At 37.4% G+C, this 18,751-nt stretch overlaps 1 protein-coding gene across 1 annotated transcript in view; it reads right to left on the bottom strand.

Moving 5' to 3' along the window:
* The window catches only part of hcn1 (hyperpolarization activated cyclic nucleotide-gated potassium channel 1), a 111,662-nt gene extending 94,581 nt beyond the window's left edge, over positions 1-17,081 (bottom strand). The window contains exons 1-2 of the mRNA XM_087790638.1: positions 16,729-17,081; positions 2,478-2,901 (exon numbers count right to left, since the gene is read on the bottom strand). Coding sequence (XP_087646764.1) covers positions 2,478-2,901; positions 16,729-17,081 — 777 coding nt within the window. The remainder of the gene's footprint in view (positions 1-2,477; positions 2,902-16,728) is intronic.
* Positions 17,082-18,751: the final 1,670 nt, after the last annotated feature.

Genomic DNA, 18,751 nt, shown 5'->3' with positions numbered 1-18,751 from the left:
AGCACAACATTTGATTTATACAGAACTGTTTATTGTACTTACTGTGCAGTGTTTGAAATGTTTATTACTTAAGGAAATACGGTGACTTCGAAAGTAATACTAGGGTGACTCATGGAGAAATACTATGAGAATCGCAGAGTTATACTCTGGGGATTCGCAGAGTAATAATAAGGTGACTCATGAAGTAATACTATGAGAATCGAAGAGTAATACTCTGGTGATTCGCAGAGTAATACTATGAGAATTGCAGAGTTATACTCTGGTGATTCGCAGAGTAATACTATGAAAATTGCAGAGTTATACTCTCGTGATTCGCTGAGTAATAATATGAGAATTGCAGAGTTATACTCTGGGGATTTGCTGAGTAATAATAAGGTGACTCATGGAGTAATACTATGAGAATCGCAGAGTAATACTCTGGTGATTCGCAGAGTAATAATAAGGGGACTCATGGAGTAATACTATGAGGATCGCAGAGTAATACCCTGGTGATTCGCAGAGTAATACTATTGTGACTAATGGCGTAATACTATGGGAATCACAGAGTAATACTATGGTGACTCGCAGAGTAATACTATGAGAATTGCAGAGTAATACTATGTACACACTATATACAAATTTTAAATAAAATGTAGCGGGCTAAAAGGATCCTAAAGTTCAAATACCTACTCCTTGTTTAGATGACTTTCAAAAACGATCACGCTAATAGTTAGTAAGCTAATGAAGCTAGTCTGTTAGCATAATGCTACAATGACTAAGGGTAAGGCTTGACATGGGAGGAACAGATCAGTGTAAATGTATCACACAATCATGCTTTTAGATACAAGAATGGAAAATCTATATATCTTGCATCAGGGAAGCTTGTGTGGACTTATATTTGATCCAACCTTGTGGTTGTCGCGCTCACAAAGGCTACAGTATTTGTTTCACGACAGCCGCGGCAGTTCCATCTTGATTGCGAGGAAGACGATCGTTTTCATCAGCGTAATGAAATAGTTCGCAGGAAGGCAATGATGGCCTGAGATCGGTTCAATAGTGTGCGTCAGTGGCTGCGGTATCACTCAGGGAGGGTAATGAAGTGTGGCTCAGTTATGTCCTGATGGTCGTAACCTAGTGCTCGTTCTCACCCAAAGAAACCAGACTCATCCGGGAGAACCACGGCATCGAGACAGAGGCGCTGATCAGGCTGAAGTCGTTCTCCTTTTCTACCTTATCTCGCTCAATTAATCTCCTCTTTAAAAACTGCCTAAGATAGATATCGACTGTAGCTTCTCATAATCGTTTTTTGTATTTCTGATCAATTAGTTTCTCCCTTTCATTAGCTTTGGCGCTAGATTAGCATCGTGATTATAAATGATTGACAGCTCATATTATACAATATATTATAACTATTACCTGAAGAATGTTGAAGAATGTCTGCTAATGAAACAGGATTTGCATAATTACATTAACCAGACGCTTAAATCCAAATTGGAATGTAAAGCCAATGGTTTGTTCAATTAGGTGTGTCAAAATAAATGATGTATTTAAACAGCTATAAAGTAATAATTAATCCAAAATTCAAACTCATTTATTACTCACCCTCATGTCGACTAATGTTGGGGTTATTCTGCCATTTTTTTTAGTGCTATAGACAAAATTTTTTGTTCTTTTTAATGTTGTTTTCGTCTTTATCTTCGTCCAAAAAGTCCCTTAAAAACCTCCAAACACGGCTCGTCTGTAACGTCGCTCTTGTATCTTAGCCTCGACATGAGATGTTTGTTCATGTATGTTCAAATGATGGTCACGAAAACACCAACTTTTCTGCGTCCTCCTCGTCAAAAAAGAATGGCGGTCTCTGTACCATTTTTCCTTTGTTTTGAACAACTGTTCTAAATAAAAACAATTTTTTAACTGATGGCACCACCTACTGACCTCTGAACAACATGACACTGTTTCATGAAGCTTCACCAGCCCATCATTGCCAAACGGTTACATCCCTCTTGTCACTTGTTTAGAAGCTAAAAACAAGCTTAAAATTTTTACTTCTTACATTTATTTTTAAACAATTTCTCATGTCGAAGCCTCAATACAAGAGGGACGTTACAGACGAGCAGTACAGATTTATTTGGATGTTTTTAAGCGTCTTTTTGGACGAAGATGAAGACGAAGGCAACCAAGCTCCAGTCGCTATATTAAAATGAACAAACATTTTTGTCTATAACTCTAACAACAACAGATTACTCTGAAAATACTCACAACCCTTATTAGGGAATGTCAGATGTACACATTTTAAACTAACTCTTTTAAGAGGTGTTTCCCGTTTAACGATGCAGTTTTTGGCACCTCATCTTCCATTTTTAAGACAGCCAGACCTCTAATGAGGATTTTAACAAGTTAAAATTGCTGTTTATGTGCAGCAGGTTTCAGGCATAATGGCATTTCCAAAACTGAAAAAAAAAAAAACTGTTTTCCATGACAGCCATTCAAACACTCACCTCTTCCCACTGATGTATGTACCGGATGAGTCGGGACAGTCTTAGCAGCCGCAAGAGGCTGAGGATCTTGGTGAAGCGGACGATTCTCAGGGCGCGCGCCGTCTTATAAACCTCAGAGTCAAACCCTTTCTCTACTATTAAAAAGATATAATCCACTGGAATGGAGGAGAGGAAGTCCACGACGAACCAACTCTTCAGGTAGTTCATCTTGATGACCTTTGGGTCGAGGATGATCTCCGAGCTCTCCTCGTTGACGATCCCCGTCCTGAAGTTCATGACCAGGTCCACCAGAAAGATGGTGTCCGAGGCAACGTTGAAGACCAACCAGGTGGTGGTGGTCTGCTCTGAGAAGAAGGTTATTCCCACAGGAATGATGATTAGATTCCCCATCATCATGATGAGCATTATCAAGTCCCAGTAGAACCTGTGGAGAAATAAACCAGAAAATGACGATTAATACAAGAACATTTAAAATATGAAAAATAATGAATTGAATGGATGATTTTCTGATGCTACAAAAAAATAGGCAAAACATAAAAGTGCAAAACTAGCTAAAACAGCTGTGCTTTCTTTGCATTTCACAAGCATTAAAGAAAATTCAACGTTAAATCTTTGTAACAATAACATTAGACATTAGAGTGGAAGTGTTGAAGGCACGATGAAGTATTTAGACTCTACTGAAATTTACTGACAAAGCTATAACAAAGTTTTTAATCATCATCATCATCTTGAATTTTAAGGGTTACATTTTACTCTGGCTTCCCAAGATTTTTTATTTTGCTTTATTTCTGTAATTTTTCAAGTGGAAGTATTAACTGAAGCCAGGGAGGACCTTGACCTTGACCCAGAGATAACACAAGGGATACCACAAACACATATTCTTCGGGCCTTCGGGTCACCTTGAACCAGAGACAACACAAGGGATACCACAAACACATATGTTTTCGGGCCTTCAGGTCACCTTGACCCAGAGATAAAACCACGGATTCCACAAACACATTTGTTATCGAACTTCGGGTCACCTTGACCAACAGACAACACAAGGGACATCACAAACACATTTGTTATCAGGCCTTCGGGTCATCTTGAACCAGGGACAACACAAGGGATAGTGTCTATTGTCTACACTGGGAGCTGGTGCGAGAGTTACCTGTCTGTGTAGCATGTTAGCCTTTTAGCTTCTGCTACGAACAAGTTTCAAATATAGGTACTGTTTGTTCTGTTTCAAATCAAACTCTGCTGCTGCAAACTTACCAGAAATGATTCGACAGCTTCTTCTTCTACTATTTTTTAACGCTGATTGCAACCAGTCATTGGAACCATATCACCAACAGTTGAAAGCACTTTAAGTTATTAAGTTATTAAGTCGTGTTTCATTGTAAGTAAGTAAGTAATGATTATTTAAGATGTTTCCAGACCAGGGTCACAAAGCGCTTTAACAATAAAAAACAATACACAGTTAAAATATATACTATAAAGATCAACACAAAAAAGGCAAACACAGGAGTCTCAGAAAATCAGTGAAAAACACAAATAAAAATGGTCAGTAGATCATCAAACACAGATGTTTCTTGAAGGAGTCAGTAGATCATCAAACACAGATGTTTCTTGAAGGAGTCAGTAGATCATCAAACACAGATGTTTCTTGAAAGAGTCAGTAGATCATCAGACACAGATGTTTCTTGAAGGAGTCAGTAGATCATTAAACACAGATGTTTCTTGAAGGAGTCAGTAGATCATCAAACACAGATGTTTCTTGAAGGAGTCAGTAGATCATCAAACACAGATGTTTCTTGAAGGAGTCAGTAGATCATCAAACACAGATGTTTCTTGAAAGAGTCAGTAGATCATCAGACACAGATGTTTCTTGAAGGAGTCAGTAGATCATCAAACACAGATGTTTCTTGAAGGAGTCAGTAGATCATCAAACACAGATGTTTCTTGAAGGAGTCAGTAGATCATCAAACACAGATGTTTCTTGAAGGAGTCAGTAGATCATCAAACACAGATGTTTCTTGAAGGAGTCAGTAGATCATCAAACACAGATGTTTCTTGAAGGAGTCAGTAGATCATCAAACACAGATGTTTCTTGAAGGAGTCAGTAGATCATCAAACACAGATGTTTCTTGAAGGAGTCAGTAGATCATCAAACACAGATGTTTCTTGAAGGAGTCAGTAGATCATCAAACACAGAGATCGTTCCTAAGCTTAGGAGCAACAGTCAATCAGTGAAGAGTTTTAAGGATCGTAGAAATGTAAGTTCTTCTACTAGAGCAGCTCAGAATTCTCGCTGCAGAGTTTTGTATGAACTGCAGGCGAGACAGATGCTTATTGTTTAGATACTAACATAAACTGTTACAATAGTCTAAACGAGAAGATACAAACACATGGATTATAAGCTCCAGGTAATGTTGTGATATAGAAAACACTCCAGACAACTGCCTTTGGCGAAACTTCATCAGCGTATTTAAAATATTGTTTGTTGTAGTTTACAGACTAACAGCAACTTTGTCCAAAAATACATTTTCGTCCATTAGCATCATCGGTCCACCGAGACCTTCGGGACGATATGGGCGGACGAGAGAAAGAAGACGCGTCTCAACAACACAACAAGAGTGTGTAATTCCCAACCACTTTTCCATCCCTCCGCTCACTAATAGGGTTTCCCAGAACTCCATTACCAACGTCAGCGACTTCTGAGTCCTCAACATCGTATGATCGTTCGTCTTCTCCCGTCAGTACGTTCCTTCTACCCCCCGTGCGTTGAATTCCGGGGCCTTTTGTCTTATAAATAAACGGCTCGGAGAAGTGATTCATCGGCAGCTGACGAGGTGTCTCGTGGCCTGTTAAGAGACCGAGGAACCGTGGATGGAAATAGATGCTTTCAGGAATTCTATCTCCTGCTAGAAAATCTCCCCAGACACTGTCCCTCCTCGCTCTGACTCGCAGAAGCGTCCACGTCTGAGGAGGGAGATGGACCGACCGGCTGGCGAGGTGCCTGCCTTTGCTGGCAGAGCGGCCGCCCAGTAATGGATCTGTTTGAATAAATTAAGGCCGGTGCCTTGGCTTTATAAATATACACGGATCATGTGTCCGATAATTGTCTCCACCCCAACTGAACAACAACCATCCAGGTGGTCGGAGGGTATTTTTGGTCCCCGGCAGACATTGAACGGAGCTGGACTCTGTGTACATGCCGTGAGTGAGATGATGGTGCTTTTGAGAGATGATGCTCGATGCTATTTTTAGACTTGTCCGGCCAAACCCCTTGAATAAAGCTGCAGTAGCAACTGATTTATGATGAAATCGTTAAAAACGTGTGAGGAATTATCGACTGATAACAAACTCATGGAATTAGACGTAACGTTCCTGAAGATTGTCTGGATAGAATCTGGAATACAGATGATTTTCTGTAAATAAAATTCATATTTCTGGGACATACAATGTGATTTCAGTTTGGATAACTAGTGATGTTTTGATGAAGCTTCATGAAACAGTGTCATTATCTTCAGAGTCCACTAGATGGCAGTGATGTGTTGATGAAGCTTCATGAAACAGTGTCATTATCTTCAGAGTCCACTAGATGGTAGTGATGTGTTGATGAAGCTTCATGAAACAGTGTCATTATCTTCACAGTCCACTAGATGGCAGTGATGTGTTGATGAAGCTTCATGAAACAGTGTCATTATCTTCAGAGTCCACTAGATGGTCGTGATGTGTTGATGAAGCTTCATGAAACAGTGTCATTATCTTCAGAGTCCACTAGATGGTAGTGATGTGTTGATGAAGCTTCATGAAACAGTGTCATTATCTTCAGAGTCCACTAGATGGCAGTGATGTGTTGATGAAGCTTCATGAAACAGTGTCATTATCTTCACAGTCCACTAGATGGTAGTGATGTGTTGATGAAGCTTCATGAAACAGTATTAGTATAATATTAAGAACATGTGATATTGTTTATCATATTATATTATATTATAATGATAGTTTCAAAATCAATATATTTGTGAAAAGAAATTAATTGATTTTGAAAATATTTGATTTTGAAACTTTATTATTATACGTATACATATTATATATATATATATATATATATATATATATATATATATATATATATATATATATATATAATATGTATATAACATTATTATAAAAAAAAGGAAATTCAACCTTTTAATATACAATTTTTTTTAATTCAGATTCTAATGATACAATAATACAAATAACAATTTAAACCTTTTAATATAGAAATGTTTTATTTCAATGATTCCAGAAACAAGTTTCCAAACCATTCAATACAATCCCTCCCTGATTTAAAATCAATGACTTTCGTACCTTCATCTTCGCCAGTAACAAATACTCCAGTCACGAAAGTAATCATGAGGAGATATTTTTCCTCTCCTGACATCAGTGTTTCAATTGTCTACAGAACCGTATTGATATTGGTTGCTCACGCTGTTAGAAAAGCTCATTAAAGACTCACAGTTTCTTACCCTGTTGAGCTTCTATTATTACACAGTTGTTTCATTTTTATCAACAATAACAAGAGCCTTCAAGTAGAAAAAACTCTTAGTCGTCTTTGTGACAAGAGAGAAAAAGTCATGTATTGTTTATTATAAAACACTGACCGAAAACAATACGCCTTTTTTTCTCCTCTCTCTCTGGATCTGTCTTGTGTGGGTGGCATTTACAGTGTGCGTGACCCCCAGGACGCCCACCGCCTCATGAATAAAACACAAGCCGCAACAATCTGCCTGCACAACAAACTGACGCTTCGTAAACTTAAACGAAACCATGAAAACTCCCGCGGCAGATGGGAGGGATCCGGGGCTAAAACTTTAAGAAACGACGAGCCTCTGCTCCGATTAAAAGCTTTTCTCCGCACCGGCTCAGAGATTTAATGTCTCTTCATCGCGGCGACATGCTCTCCCAGCTGAACCGGTACCAGATCCCAGCTGTGGCTCCGGCGGTGCGTTCAGTGTCTGCTTTAAAGTTAGTGGTTCCAGTGGTTTCGCTGAGTCACGTGCAGCTGCAGCAGCGCCGGCATCGTGCAGATGTTGTTGTTGTTTTTCAATCACAGATCCACCTGTTCTCGGTGATTCACACGTGATATAGAGAATGACAATATTGACACGTGGACTATTTAGTCTGGGGAAGCTTCATGAAGCAGTGTCATTATCCTAAGAGTCCACTAGATGGCACTATTTTCAGAACGTGAATCAATGCAAATATTGTTTATCAGTGCGAAGAATTCTACCGAAAAAATACAGACTCGTCACTGTCACAATGATTATTTTTAAACTAAAAAAAAGAATAAATAATAATAAATTAAATGTTAAAAATACACCACATCAGTGGGAGGGCGGCGCCCCAGCAGCGCCCTCTATGGGCCAGACAAGACTGGTTGGAACCATAATACAGGACATGGATGGAGAAGAATTCTCCAGGAAAACCTAGGGATCAGTTCCATCAGAATTATTGCAATATTTGCAAGTATTTTGTAAATTGCAATAATTATAAGCATTATTATTTTAAATAAATCAATTTAATAAGTATATACAGTATATATAAAGGTAAATTTGATTTAAATAATTGAATTAATTAATTTTTTTGTACACAGAGAAGTAAGTTTTGGGATTTCTAGATGCAACTCCATCTTGCAGTGATAAGGTGCCTTTGAGCAAAGCATTTGTTGGTCTAAATTCAACTGAAAATATTGTCTCTCAAAGATCCGTCGACCAATGTTATCAACATTTATTATACAATCAGCAGCAAAGTAGACGGTCGGATAATAGCGGCACAAAATGCATATTTCTATACTGATAATCCTAATCCCAGGACAGATGACATTGGGTCGGATTGAGGGTATATCCTTGGCAGGTTTCCAGTCTGTGACGGCCTATAGATTAGGACGGCGACACGCCATTTATGCCTTGATGTTCTGGAAACGGAGGAAAAATATGTCCCAGTGGAACTCAAGTGTGTTGTGCCTTGTCTTGCTCAAGAGCACAAAGGAAGTGTTACTATAAAGTAGAACCTCTTGGACTTCATAATCCTTGAAGAGTCAAAATTAAATCCATTCTTTTCAGTAGCAAATGACATCTTCCATCAATAGAACAAGTAAATTAATTTGGTTCATTCTCAAGAATAATATGTGTTGATGTGTTGATGAAGCTTCATGAAACAGTGTCATTATCTTCAGAGTCCACTAGATGGTAGTGATGTGTTGATGAAGCTTCGTGAAACAGTGTCATTATCTTCAGAGTCCACTAGATGGTAGTGATGTGTTGATGAAGCTTCGTGAAACAGTGTCATTATCTTCAGAGTCCACTAGATGGTAGTGATGTGTTGATGAAGCTTCATGAAGCAGTGTCATTATCTTCAGAGTCCACTAGATGGTAGTGATGTGTTGATGAAGCTTCATGAAACAGTATCATTTTTCTCTGCACTATTTTCATTTGTTTTGAACAACTGTTCTAATGAAACATCATTTTTAAGAAAAATATATCAGGGCTGTATATTGTCAAGAACCTGACGATACGATACGTATCATGATACATGTGTTACGATACAATGTATTGCGATACTGTAGTAACAAGGATTTATTGTTTCTTAAACTTTTTTCTGGCTTTTACAACAAAGACATGAGGAAATACTTAAATGTGAAAGTACTTGTAGGTAGTAATGAAGCTTCATGAAGCAGTGTCATTATGTTCAGAGTCCACTAGATGGCGTCTCTGCACTAATGAAACATCTCATCCTTTATAAAGTGATGGCGCCACCTACTGACCTCTAAACAACATGCCACTGTTTTATGAAGCTTCATCACTAAACAACATGAATCATTTTGATATTTACATTTGAATACACTAGAGTCGTTCAGATGCACGTGGTGACGAATAAATCATCCATTAAAGCGATAAAACAAACGAGTCAAACGTGGTCATGCATCACGAGCCATTGCGTGTCAAAAGCCCAGCGGATGTGGATTGTTGTGTAACTGCGAGCGGCTTCTGGGGAATTGCCATCACAACAGTCCTGCTGCTAAATCAAGTCAGATTGTTTTCTGTGCCCGTCGCTTTCCTATAATCAATCATAATGATTGCCAGATCTCTCCTGCCAGGCAGCCGAGGAACCCCCCCCTCAACCCCCCCCCCCCCCCCAACCCCCCCGCACGACCAATCGGTCGCCGACAAAGAAAGCCGGGCTCATGAATGAAAACAGAGCAACACAAACACTGACGTACACAGGTATTGTTTAGATGTGTTTCTATACATATATTCATTACATACATGCTGGGGCTCGGTTTCTTCACTGATTATATGATATTATTGAAACACCTGTGACTCTTGTCTTGGTTAAAAAAGAGCTGAGTCAGAAGGCAAATATTTTACTATATTTATATATATATATTTTAATATTATTTTACCGATGTTACGACTTTTCTTTGGGAACAAAATAACAACATTGACACAAGTAGGGCTGGTTATTATTTAAAAAAGTTAAATACCTGTACTGACACCGATACCTTTACTTTGATACTGATACTGAGCAATACTTTTTTTCAATACCTGTTTTATTAGGTTTTCTTAATGTGAGTTGCAGTACAAATTAAATGTATTATTAGTAGTAGTAGTAGAAGTAGTAGTAGTAGTGGTAGTGGTAGCGGTAGTTGTAGTAGTAGTGATAGTGGTAGAGGTAGAGGTAGTGGTAGTGGTAGCAGTAGTAATAGTAATAGTATTATTATTAGTAGTATTAGTAGTTGTGGTGGTAGCAGTAGTAGTAGTAGTCGTAGTAGTAGTAGTGTAAGTAGTAGCAGTAGTATAAGTAATGGTAGTGGTAGTGGTAATAGTAGTAATAGTATGAGTATTATTATTATTATTAGTCGTGGTGGTAGTCATAGTAGTAGTAATAGCAGTAACAATAGTATTATTATTCGTAGTAATAATGGTAGTAGTAGTAGTACTATTACTATTATTTAGTTTAAGTTTTCAACACCATTGAAAAATTAACAGAGTTAGAACTTTCACAGTTTTTCTTTCAAAAAATCATATTTGATACTTGAGGAGTTCATTCCTCCAAGAAAGACTGAGTACTACTTGCATGTCAGGGTGGAAGCCTTGGTACACATCTAGTGCACATTGTTCTCTTTCCTTTCCTGATTGTTTTATTTCCTCAAAATACTTTTTGTTGTCAGCAGGAATTAAAACTGGAGTTCATGATTATTTACTACTATCTCTGTTCATGAAGTATTTTCAGTTTTTGATTCATTCATTTAACTTTTTGATTAATAGAATATTTGGGTTAAGGTTATAAAATATATTTAATGGAACATGAGATAAAGAAGTATTTTTATCTCTATAACGACATATTGGAAGTGAAGGAAAACAAAGACGCCCTTCAGAAAACCTTCAGGTGTATAATGTATACAGTGTATAATGCCAGGCACGAGTCCTCTTCAAAATAAACTATCAATAATGAATTTTACTAACCTGTCATGAATCTTTAAGCAGCCACTGTGTACACAGAATATGTAGCATATTGGATTTCAAACAGCAGAACAAAGCGTTGTCTTTCATACTTGGTGCTTACGTAAGAACGTTCATTAACCAAGTGGTTTTTGTTTTCGTCTCCTGGCCTCACGTGTGCAAGAGTCCACCAGAGTTACGCAACTCTGAAGGAAAAACTAACAGGTTGTGTTAAGTGATATTTAAGCAAAGGATTAGCTGCAGTACAGGAGGAGGGCTTGCCAAGTACTCTTCATCATTTATGCACCGGCAGAACAAGTCGCTCTGAGTCCGAAATCTTGCCTCCGAGTACCGAGAGGAAGCCAAGAGGAATGTCTCTGGCAGCAGACGCCTGATTCTCAAAACTGGCAACCAGGCATGAAAAAAGATGTTCTGGGAAACTGGAAATGAATCAGAGCTACAAGGTCACAAATACAAGGACGACACCAGCGGCAGAACCTCAGTGTATTGTCAAGAACCTGACGATACGATACATATCACGGTACTGTCTCGCCTGCAGTTGATACAGAACTCTGCAGCGAGAATTCTGACCTGCTCTAGTAGAAGAACTCACATTTCTCCTAAGCTTTGGAACGATCTTCCTCTGTGTTTGATGATCTACTGACTCCTTCAAGAAACATCTGTGTTTGATGATCTACTGACTCCTTCAAGAAACATCTGTGTTTGATGATCTACTGACTCCTTCAAGAAACATCTGTGTTTGATGATCTACTGACTCCTTCAAGAAACATCTGTGTTTGATGATCTACTGACTCCTTCAAGAAACATCTGTGTTTGATGATCTACTGACTCCTTCAAGAAACATCTGTGTTTGATGATCTACTGACTCCTTCAATAAACATCTGTGTTTGATGATCCACTGACTCCTTCAAGAAACGTCTCTGTGTTTGATGATCTACTGACTCCTTCAAGAAACATCTGTGTTTGATGATCTACTGACTCCTTCAAGAAACATCTGTGTTTGATGATCTACTGACTCCTTCAAGAAACATCTCTGTGTTTGATGATCTACTGACTCCTTCAAGAAACATCTCAAGACAATTTTATTTGTGCAGACTTTTCCTTGACTCTCTGAGACTCCTGTATTTGTCTCAGTGTTATCTTGATCTTTTTAAGTATATATATATATATATGAGCAAATACTTTCTCTAATTAAATGTGATAGTACTTGTAGGAAATTGCTTCTCAAAATACTAACAAAAAGGTTCGAATTAAACTGCGGCTACCACGTAACTTGCCGTGACCGTCCTACACACTTGCCGTAATGCCCTGAAAAATGTAGCCGTGTTTAGGGTAACAACGTGCCGTGACCGCCCTTGGCTTTTAATTTGTTAATAAATACTGGTAGCGTAATTGTCTCGTCGAATGAACGTAATAAAATCGTGCCGACTTGACTGTTCATTTTCAACTGTTTAATATCTAACAGTGAAAGGTAAACAACATGGGCGCAGCCATTTTGGAAGCTCGTGTCGAAGGTCAACTGACGACAGAAACAAAGAGAACAAGGAAAGGTTGAAAAAAAGGAAAGACGAGGAATTACATGCAGGTCGGACAAAATGTAGCAAAATACACAACTTTTTGGGGGTTTATTTCATTGTTTCAATGCAGTGTTATAAGTATTTAGTGGTTTGTTTGCCCTTGAAACTCGCCTCAACCTGTCAATGTTGTTTGTTAGCCTGTGACTCTTGACACGTCTCGTCTCAGTCAAGTTTACTCAAGAAATAAACCTTTAAACTGGTGAAAAATAAGTAAAACACAAACTCGATATACATTTATTTTTTATCCAAGAGTTTGTTTGTGTATATAAAACCAACATTTAACCAGTTGTTGCAAAAAAAAGGTTTGGAAACTTGTTATCAGACAAAATAATTGATACAATTTCTCTTCTATTCATTATTATTGTCTGAAATGTGTTTTATTTTGAAAAAAATAAATGATGGTATTTTCCCTGAAGTATCATTAGCCTGTGACTCTTGGCGCGTCAAGACTCTTGCTTCGGTCATTAATTTTAGGTGATTCAAATTATATTTAATTTGCCCACTTCAACGTAATAGTCACTTAATTTATTGTAATTTATTCATCTTGTTTTCTTAAAATCTATTTAGTTCATTCTATTCTATACTGAGTTCCGCACACATGCAATTGTTTTGTAGTGTGTTGTTTTTACAATACTGAAAAAAATTGAAAGACAATGAAATATGACAAATGTTTTTAAACATAAATAATAATTCCTGCCTTCAGTTATCGATCGTCTTTGGCAATAATTCATAGGAAGAAGAGCTCGAAGAAACATATACAAAAAAAGGAACTATGAACTAGTTCATCCTCGCAGCAGTGACCTTTTGAGAATTTTCAATGATGAACTATGAACTGAACTAGTTCATTTTAAAACTGGTGAACTGAGTAGCAACACAGGGGTCGCACCCTTCTTCTAGAGGGGTTCAATCCTCTTGTTGGTTTTGAGAGACGGTTAAAGCTCATTGACTGGTGTGTTAAGATACTAATCCGAGCCCACCGTCATTGTGCGTCTGTCTGGTGAACTCTGAACCACGAAACTCCTCTTTAGATTCATTCTACTCATAAACCCTTCTTGCTTTTGTGTACGTAGCTGATCCAGCTGAGGACAAACTGTCATTCGGGGGTTCAGGTGAAATCGTGCAGGATCCAGCTGCGCAGCCAGAAGAAGGAATGGACCGCGTGGAGTTCAGGACCACGGACAGCTCCAGACGAAGCAGGAAGATGAAGGAGCGACGACAACAACAAGAAGCTCCTGGACACGTTCACGTGTGCGAGGAAATCATCGTCACCGTGAAGCTGAGTCAGGGGACGCCGGCTCGGTCTGGACCAGATGTGTAATTGGTTCAGTCGTCAGGAGCGAAGAAAACACGCATTTTCCTTCATCGACGTGAACTTTATCACACGATTTCTGAGCCTATGAATCAGTTTCCATCAGTTATTAAACCCACCATAGATTACTAGAGTACAACTTATATATGAAACAATCCGGGGTATAAATATCTCATCCAAAAATGTCTAATTATTGTAAATTTAAATTGTTTTTACTATTCCTTTGAGGATGTTATCCTTATATATTTTATTGTTTCACACGTGACAGTGTATTTAATGCACAGAAGCAAATATAAACGTAACACTATGCAGGTATAAAACAATAAAATGTTTATTTAAAAAAAAATGTATATACCATATATGTGCGCATTTCATTCAAGTATTTAAAGTGACCGTACATTATTCTCCTATCTTACTGCGTAGATCTCAACAACCACACCAAGAAGTCCTTAGAATTCAACACTAAATCTGGACAAAAAACAAGAAACAAAAAGCTCTTATTAAGCTTAATTTCTAGTATTTTTTAAGGTTATTCATCTGTCCGTCAGAGGTCAAGGGTAACAATGAGATGATTAAGTCTTTAAATCTAAAACATCCTTTTAAAATAGATCTTCAATAACAAGAGTAGGTTTGCTAACATACCTCAAGTGCTAATTCTGGAGCTAAATGCTATTAGCATCTCTACAAATATTGCCTGTTGTTGTACAGAAATATTGTGTTTTCTCCACAGCAGAGACAGTGTTTGCGAATACAAAAGTACCTCAAGTGCTAAATGTAAACATGTACATTGAACCCATCTCAACGAAGTAGAAGATATATTTTATGTCAACGTCAAGTATAAAAATATGTCATATTTTGGTCCATTTTAAGTACCATTAACAATTAGGTTAAGGTTAAGTTTGTTGATGTAGGTAAGTGGTTCCACAAACCCCTGGTCCGGAGACTGGTATAAGGCAGACAAGAGAAATCATCTTATTTCTGTTGTATTGATTATGACTGTCTTGTGACTCTTGACTGGTCAAGACACTCGTTTCAGTCAAGTTTAGTCAAAAAAAAGATAAACGTGTAAACTAGTTAAAATGAGCAAAACACAAACTCTATGTGAATTTATTTTGGTTTGTGGATGTAATGTAAACATTGAATTGGTCTCAGAAAGGTGTTAATAAGTGATTGTTCTATTGCTTATTATTGTCTGAAAGGTCTTTTATTGTGAAAGAAATACGGTAATTTCTTCAAGGTAAAATGAACCTGTGCCTCTGGACTCGTCAAGACGCTCATTTCAATCAAGTTTACTCCCAAAAATAAATGAGTAAACTAGTGACAATGAGTAAAACAAAAAAACTCTATTTAATTTTATTTTTTAAGATTAAATAATGAATACAATTTCTGTTTTATTGATTATTACTGTCTGAAAGGTGTTTTATTTTGAAAGAATGATGGTATTTTCATCAAAGAAACATTGTTTCTTAAACAACTCGTTTAAGTCAAGTTCATTCCAAAATGAAACCTGTAAACTAGTGACAATGAGTAAAACACAAACTCTATTTACATTCATTTCTTTTATCCAAGAGTCTGTCCGTGATTATAAAGCCAACGTTAACCAGTCACTGGTTCAAAAAAAAGGTTTAAAAATGTGTTACCAGGCAAAAAAAGGAATGCAATTTCTGTTCTATGGATTACTGTCTGAAAGTTGTTTTATTTTGAAATAATGATGGTATTTTCATCAAAGTAACATTGTCACGTGACTCTTGACTCGTCAAGACGCTTGTTTCAGTCAATTTTATTCCAAAAAATTAACCTGTAAACGAGTTAATATGAATAAAACACAAAATCTATTTAAATTTTTTTTTTATCCAAGAGTTTGTCCAACTAGTCACTGGTCCAAAAAACATCTAAAAATGTGTTACCAGGCAAAAAAAAAGGAATGCAATTTCCGTTCTATGGATTAATACTGTCTAAAAGGTGTTTTATTTTGAAATAATGATGGTATTTTCATCAAAGTAACATTGTCACGTGACTCTTGACTCGTCAAGACGCTCGTTTCAGTCAAGTTCCTTCCAAAATGAAACCTGTAAACTAGTGACAATGAGTAAAACACAAACTCTATTTCCATTCATTTCTTTTATCCAAGAGTCTGTCCGTGAATATGAAGCCAACGTTAACCAGTCACTGGTTTAAAAAAAAGGTTTAAAAATGTGTTACCAGGCAAAATAATGTATATAATTCCCGTTCTATCGATTATTACTGTCTGAAATAATGATGGTATTTTCACCAAAGTAACATTGTCACGTGACTCTTGACTGGTCAAGACGCTCGTTTAAGTCAAGTTTATTCAAAGATAAACCTGTAAACGAGTTAATATGAGTGAAACACAAACTCTTTATTATTTATTAGACAGTTTTTTTCATTCAGAATGTCGCTCCTTAAATCTAATAATGTTGGGGGGTGTAGAATACAGGTGAATATAAAACCGTATAATAAATGACAGTGATGTATTTGCAAAGACTCGCGTCTAACCTCTCCTTGCACCGCCAAAAAATATATAAATATATATATTTTCTATCACCTAATAAATCAACGTCTCCCCCCCAGACACGTCCCTATAGCGCCGCATCCTCTGAGTCTCCTGCCGGGACCAGGCCCCTGGTCGAGATGTTGACACGCATGATGGTGCATCAACACCGTCACGCTTCCTCAGGTAAAAAAATAATAAGACATGTCGCAATGTGCGCCCGCGGGGTCTCTCTCCTGGAGCCCCGAGGACGACGAGAAGGAGAAGGAAAAAAAAAATGCCGCAATGAAACGGGGTGAGCGGGTTTTTTCTCCAGCGGGTCTGAGGGTCAGAGGATGAGAGACAGAGAGGGGGGTCTTACCTAAAGTCGCTATACGGATGAATGATCCAGTACCCGGCGGTCTGGACCCTCTCCTGCTCCTTCTCCACCGCCTTCTGACTGCCGAACATACGCAGGGAGAACTTATTGACTCCGGGCTGCATCATGGCCCCAAACTGCCGCTGCATAAACCCGTGTTGCCTGGACCCCCCCTCCAGGTCGTCGAAGCCCACCATGGCCTCCTCGCGCTCCCCTTTAAAGCCCACGGAGTTGCCGTGGTCCTTGGCGCCCTGGCCCGTGTTGTTCTTCTGGATGGAGTCCTGCCTCTGGAACACGTTATTCCCGTCCGCCTTCTCCTCCTTGCCGCTCGAGAACGAGTTGGATTTGTCCTCCATGGTTCCGGGGCGGGTTGGTGCTGGTGCTGGTTGCGCGCAGACGCCCGAGTGTTCCTGCTGGTGTCCTTCAAGGTTCTCCTCGGTGAGACTGAAGCTGCTGCTGCTGCTGCTGCTGCTGCTCGCTGAGGCTGGAGCGGCCGAGGAGCCGCTGGATCAGGTTTCTTTGGGTTACCGCCATCTACCGACGGATGCTGCTGCGTCTGCTCCAGTCCTCCAGCACAAGTACTGCGGTGGATCTGGACCTGATGCTGCTGCTGCTGCTGCTGCTGCGACTCATTTACATAAGGTGGCTCGTGAGATCATGGACGCCCCCCCCCTACCCCCCTCACACCCTACACCCCTCCTACTGCACCCCCCCATCTGATGGTCGTTCATGGGCTTTTTTTTTGGTTTTCTTCCACCAAAAGCAAGAAGAAAAAAGAATAATAATGTTTAATCATTCACTAAAAATAAAGTTTAAATATATTTATATTTTATTATTTATTTATTTTATATTTATATAGTTATTTTTGATTCATCGAATTCAATAATTGTTTATAAATATAATATATTGTTTTTGTCAGTGTTCAGTCGTCACAAATCGATCATGTATTTTCTTTTTTCAATAATTCAATTCAATAAATGCTGCTTAAATTATAGATATAACTTTCTTATACAGAAACAAGAAAAAATATATATATATTATAACTATATTCCTTGATTTTCTGGAACTCCTGTGTTGTTCTCAGTATTATCTTGATCTTTAAAGTATATACTTTTTTGAGTATTGTTTTGATTGTTAAAGCACTTTGTGACCCTGGTTATTATTATTATATAAATAAATATTACTTACTTACTTACTTACTTACTATATATATATATAAAGTTTTAACTTACCTTACCTTACCTTATATATATATATATATATGTTTTATATGTATACATATTGGGTTTGAGGTATGTATATATATATATATATAATTCTTTCATTTTTATAAATCGCAATTAGATAAAAAAGAAAATGAAGAAAGGATAAAGGAAGAGAGAGTAAAAAAAAGTGTCAGTTGTCACAAATCGATCATGTATGAATGTGTTTAAATGTGAAATTATTTATTTTATTTTTTATACAGTAAATCGTAATAAGATTAAAAAAAAAAGAGAGAGAATGAAGAGAGGATAAATGAAGAGGGAGGAGTAAAAAAAAGTATATGGCCACATTACAGTGTTCAGTCGTCACAAATGGATCATGTATGAATGTGTTAAAATGTGAAATTTTTATTTTTTTCAATAATTCAATTCATTAAATGCTGGTTAAATTATAGATATGACTTCCTTACACAGAAGCAAGAAAAAAGACGTTATATTATATATATATATATATATATATATATATATATATATATATATATATATATATATATATATACAGTATAAATTTAATTTAATTTAAAATAATTTAATTTGTATTAATCTTAATTATATTTTAAAAAAAAGAGAGAGAATGAAGAGAGGATAAAGGAAGAGGGAGTAAAAAAAAGTGTTTGTGTTCAGTCGTCACAAATCGATCATGTATTAATGTTTTTAAATGTGAAATTATTAAATCATAAAATCATGTAAATATAAAAACAAAAAATGTATTTTTTAGCTTTTAAATCCTTTATACATGATCGATTTACATATACATATACATA

Source organism: Callionymus lyra, chromosome 5 (genome assembly GCF_982586985.1).
Source record: "Callionymus lyra chromosome 5, fCalLyr1.hap1.1, whole genome shotgun sequence".
NCBI lineage: Eukaryota > Metazoa > Chordata > Actinopteri > Syngnathiformes > Callionymidae > Callionymus > Callionymus lyra.
This window is presented reverse-complemented; position numbering and strand designations above follow the sequence as displayed.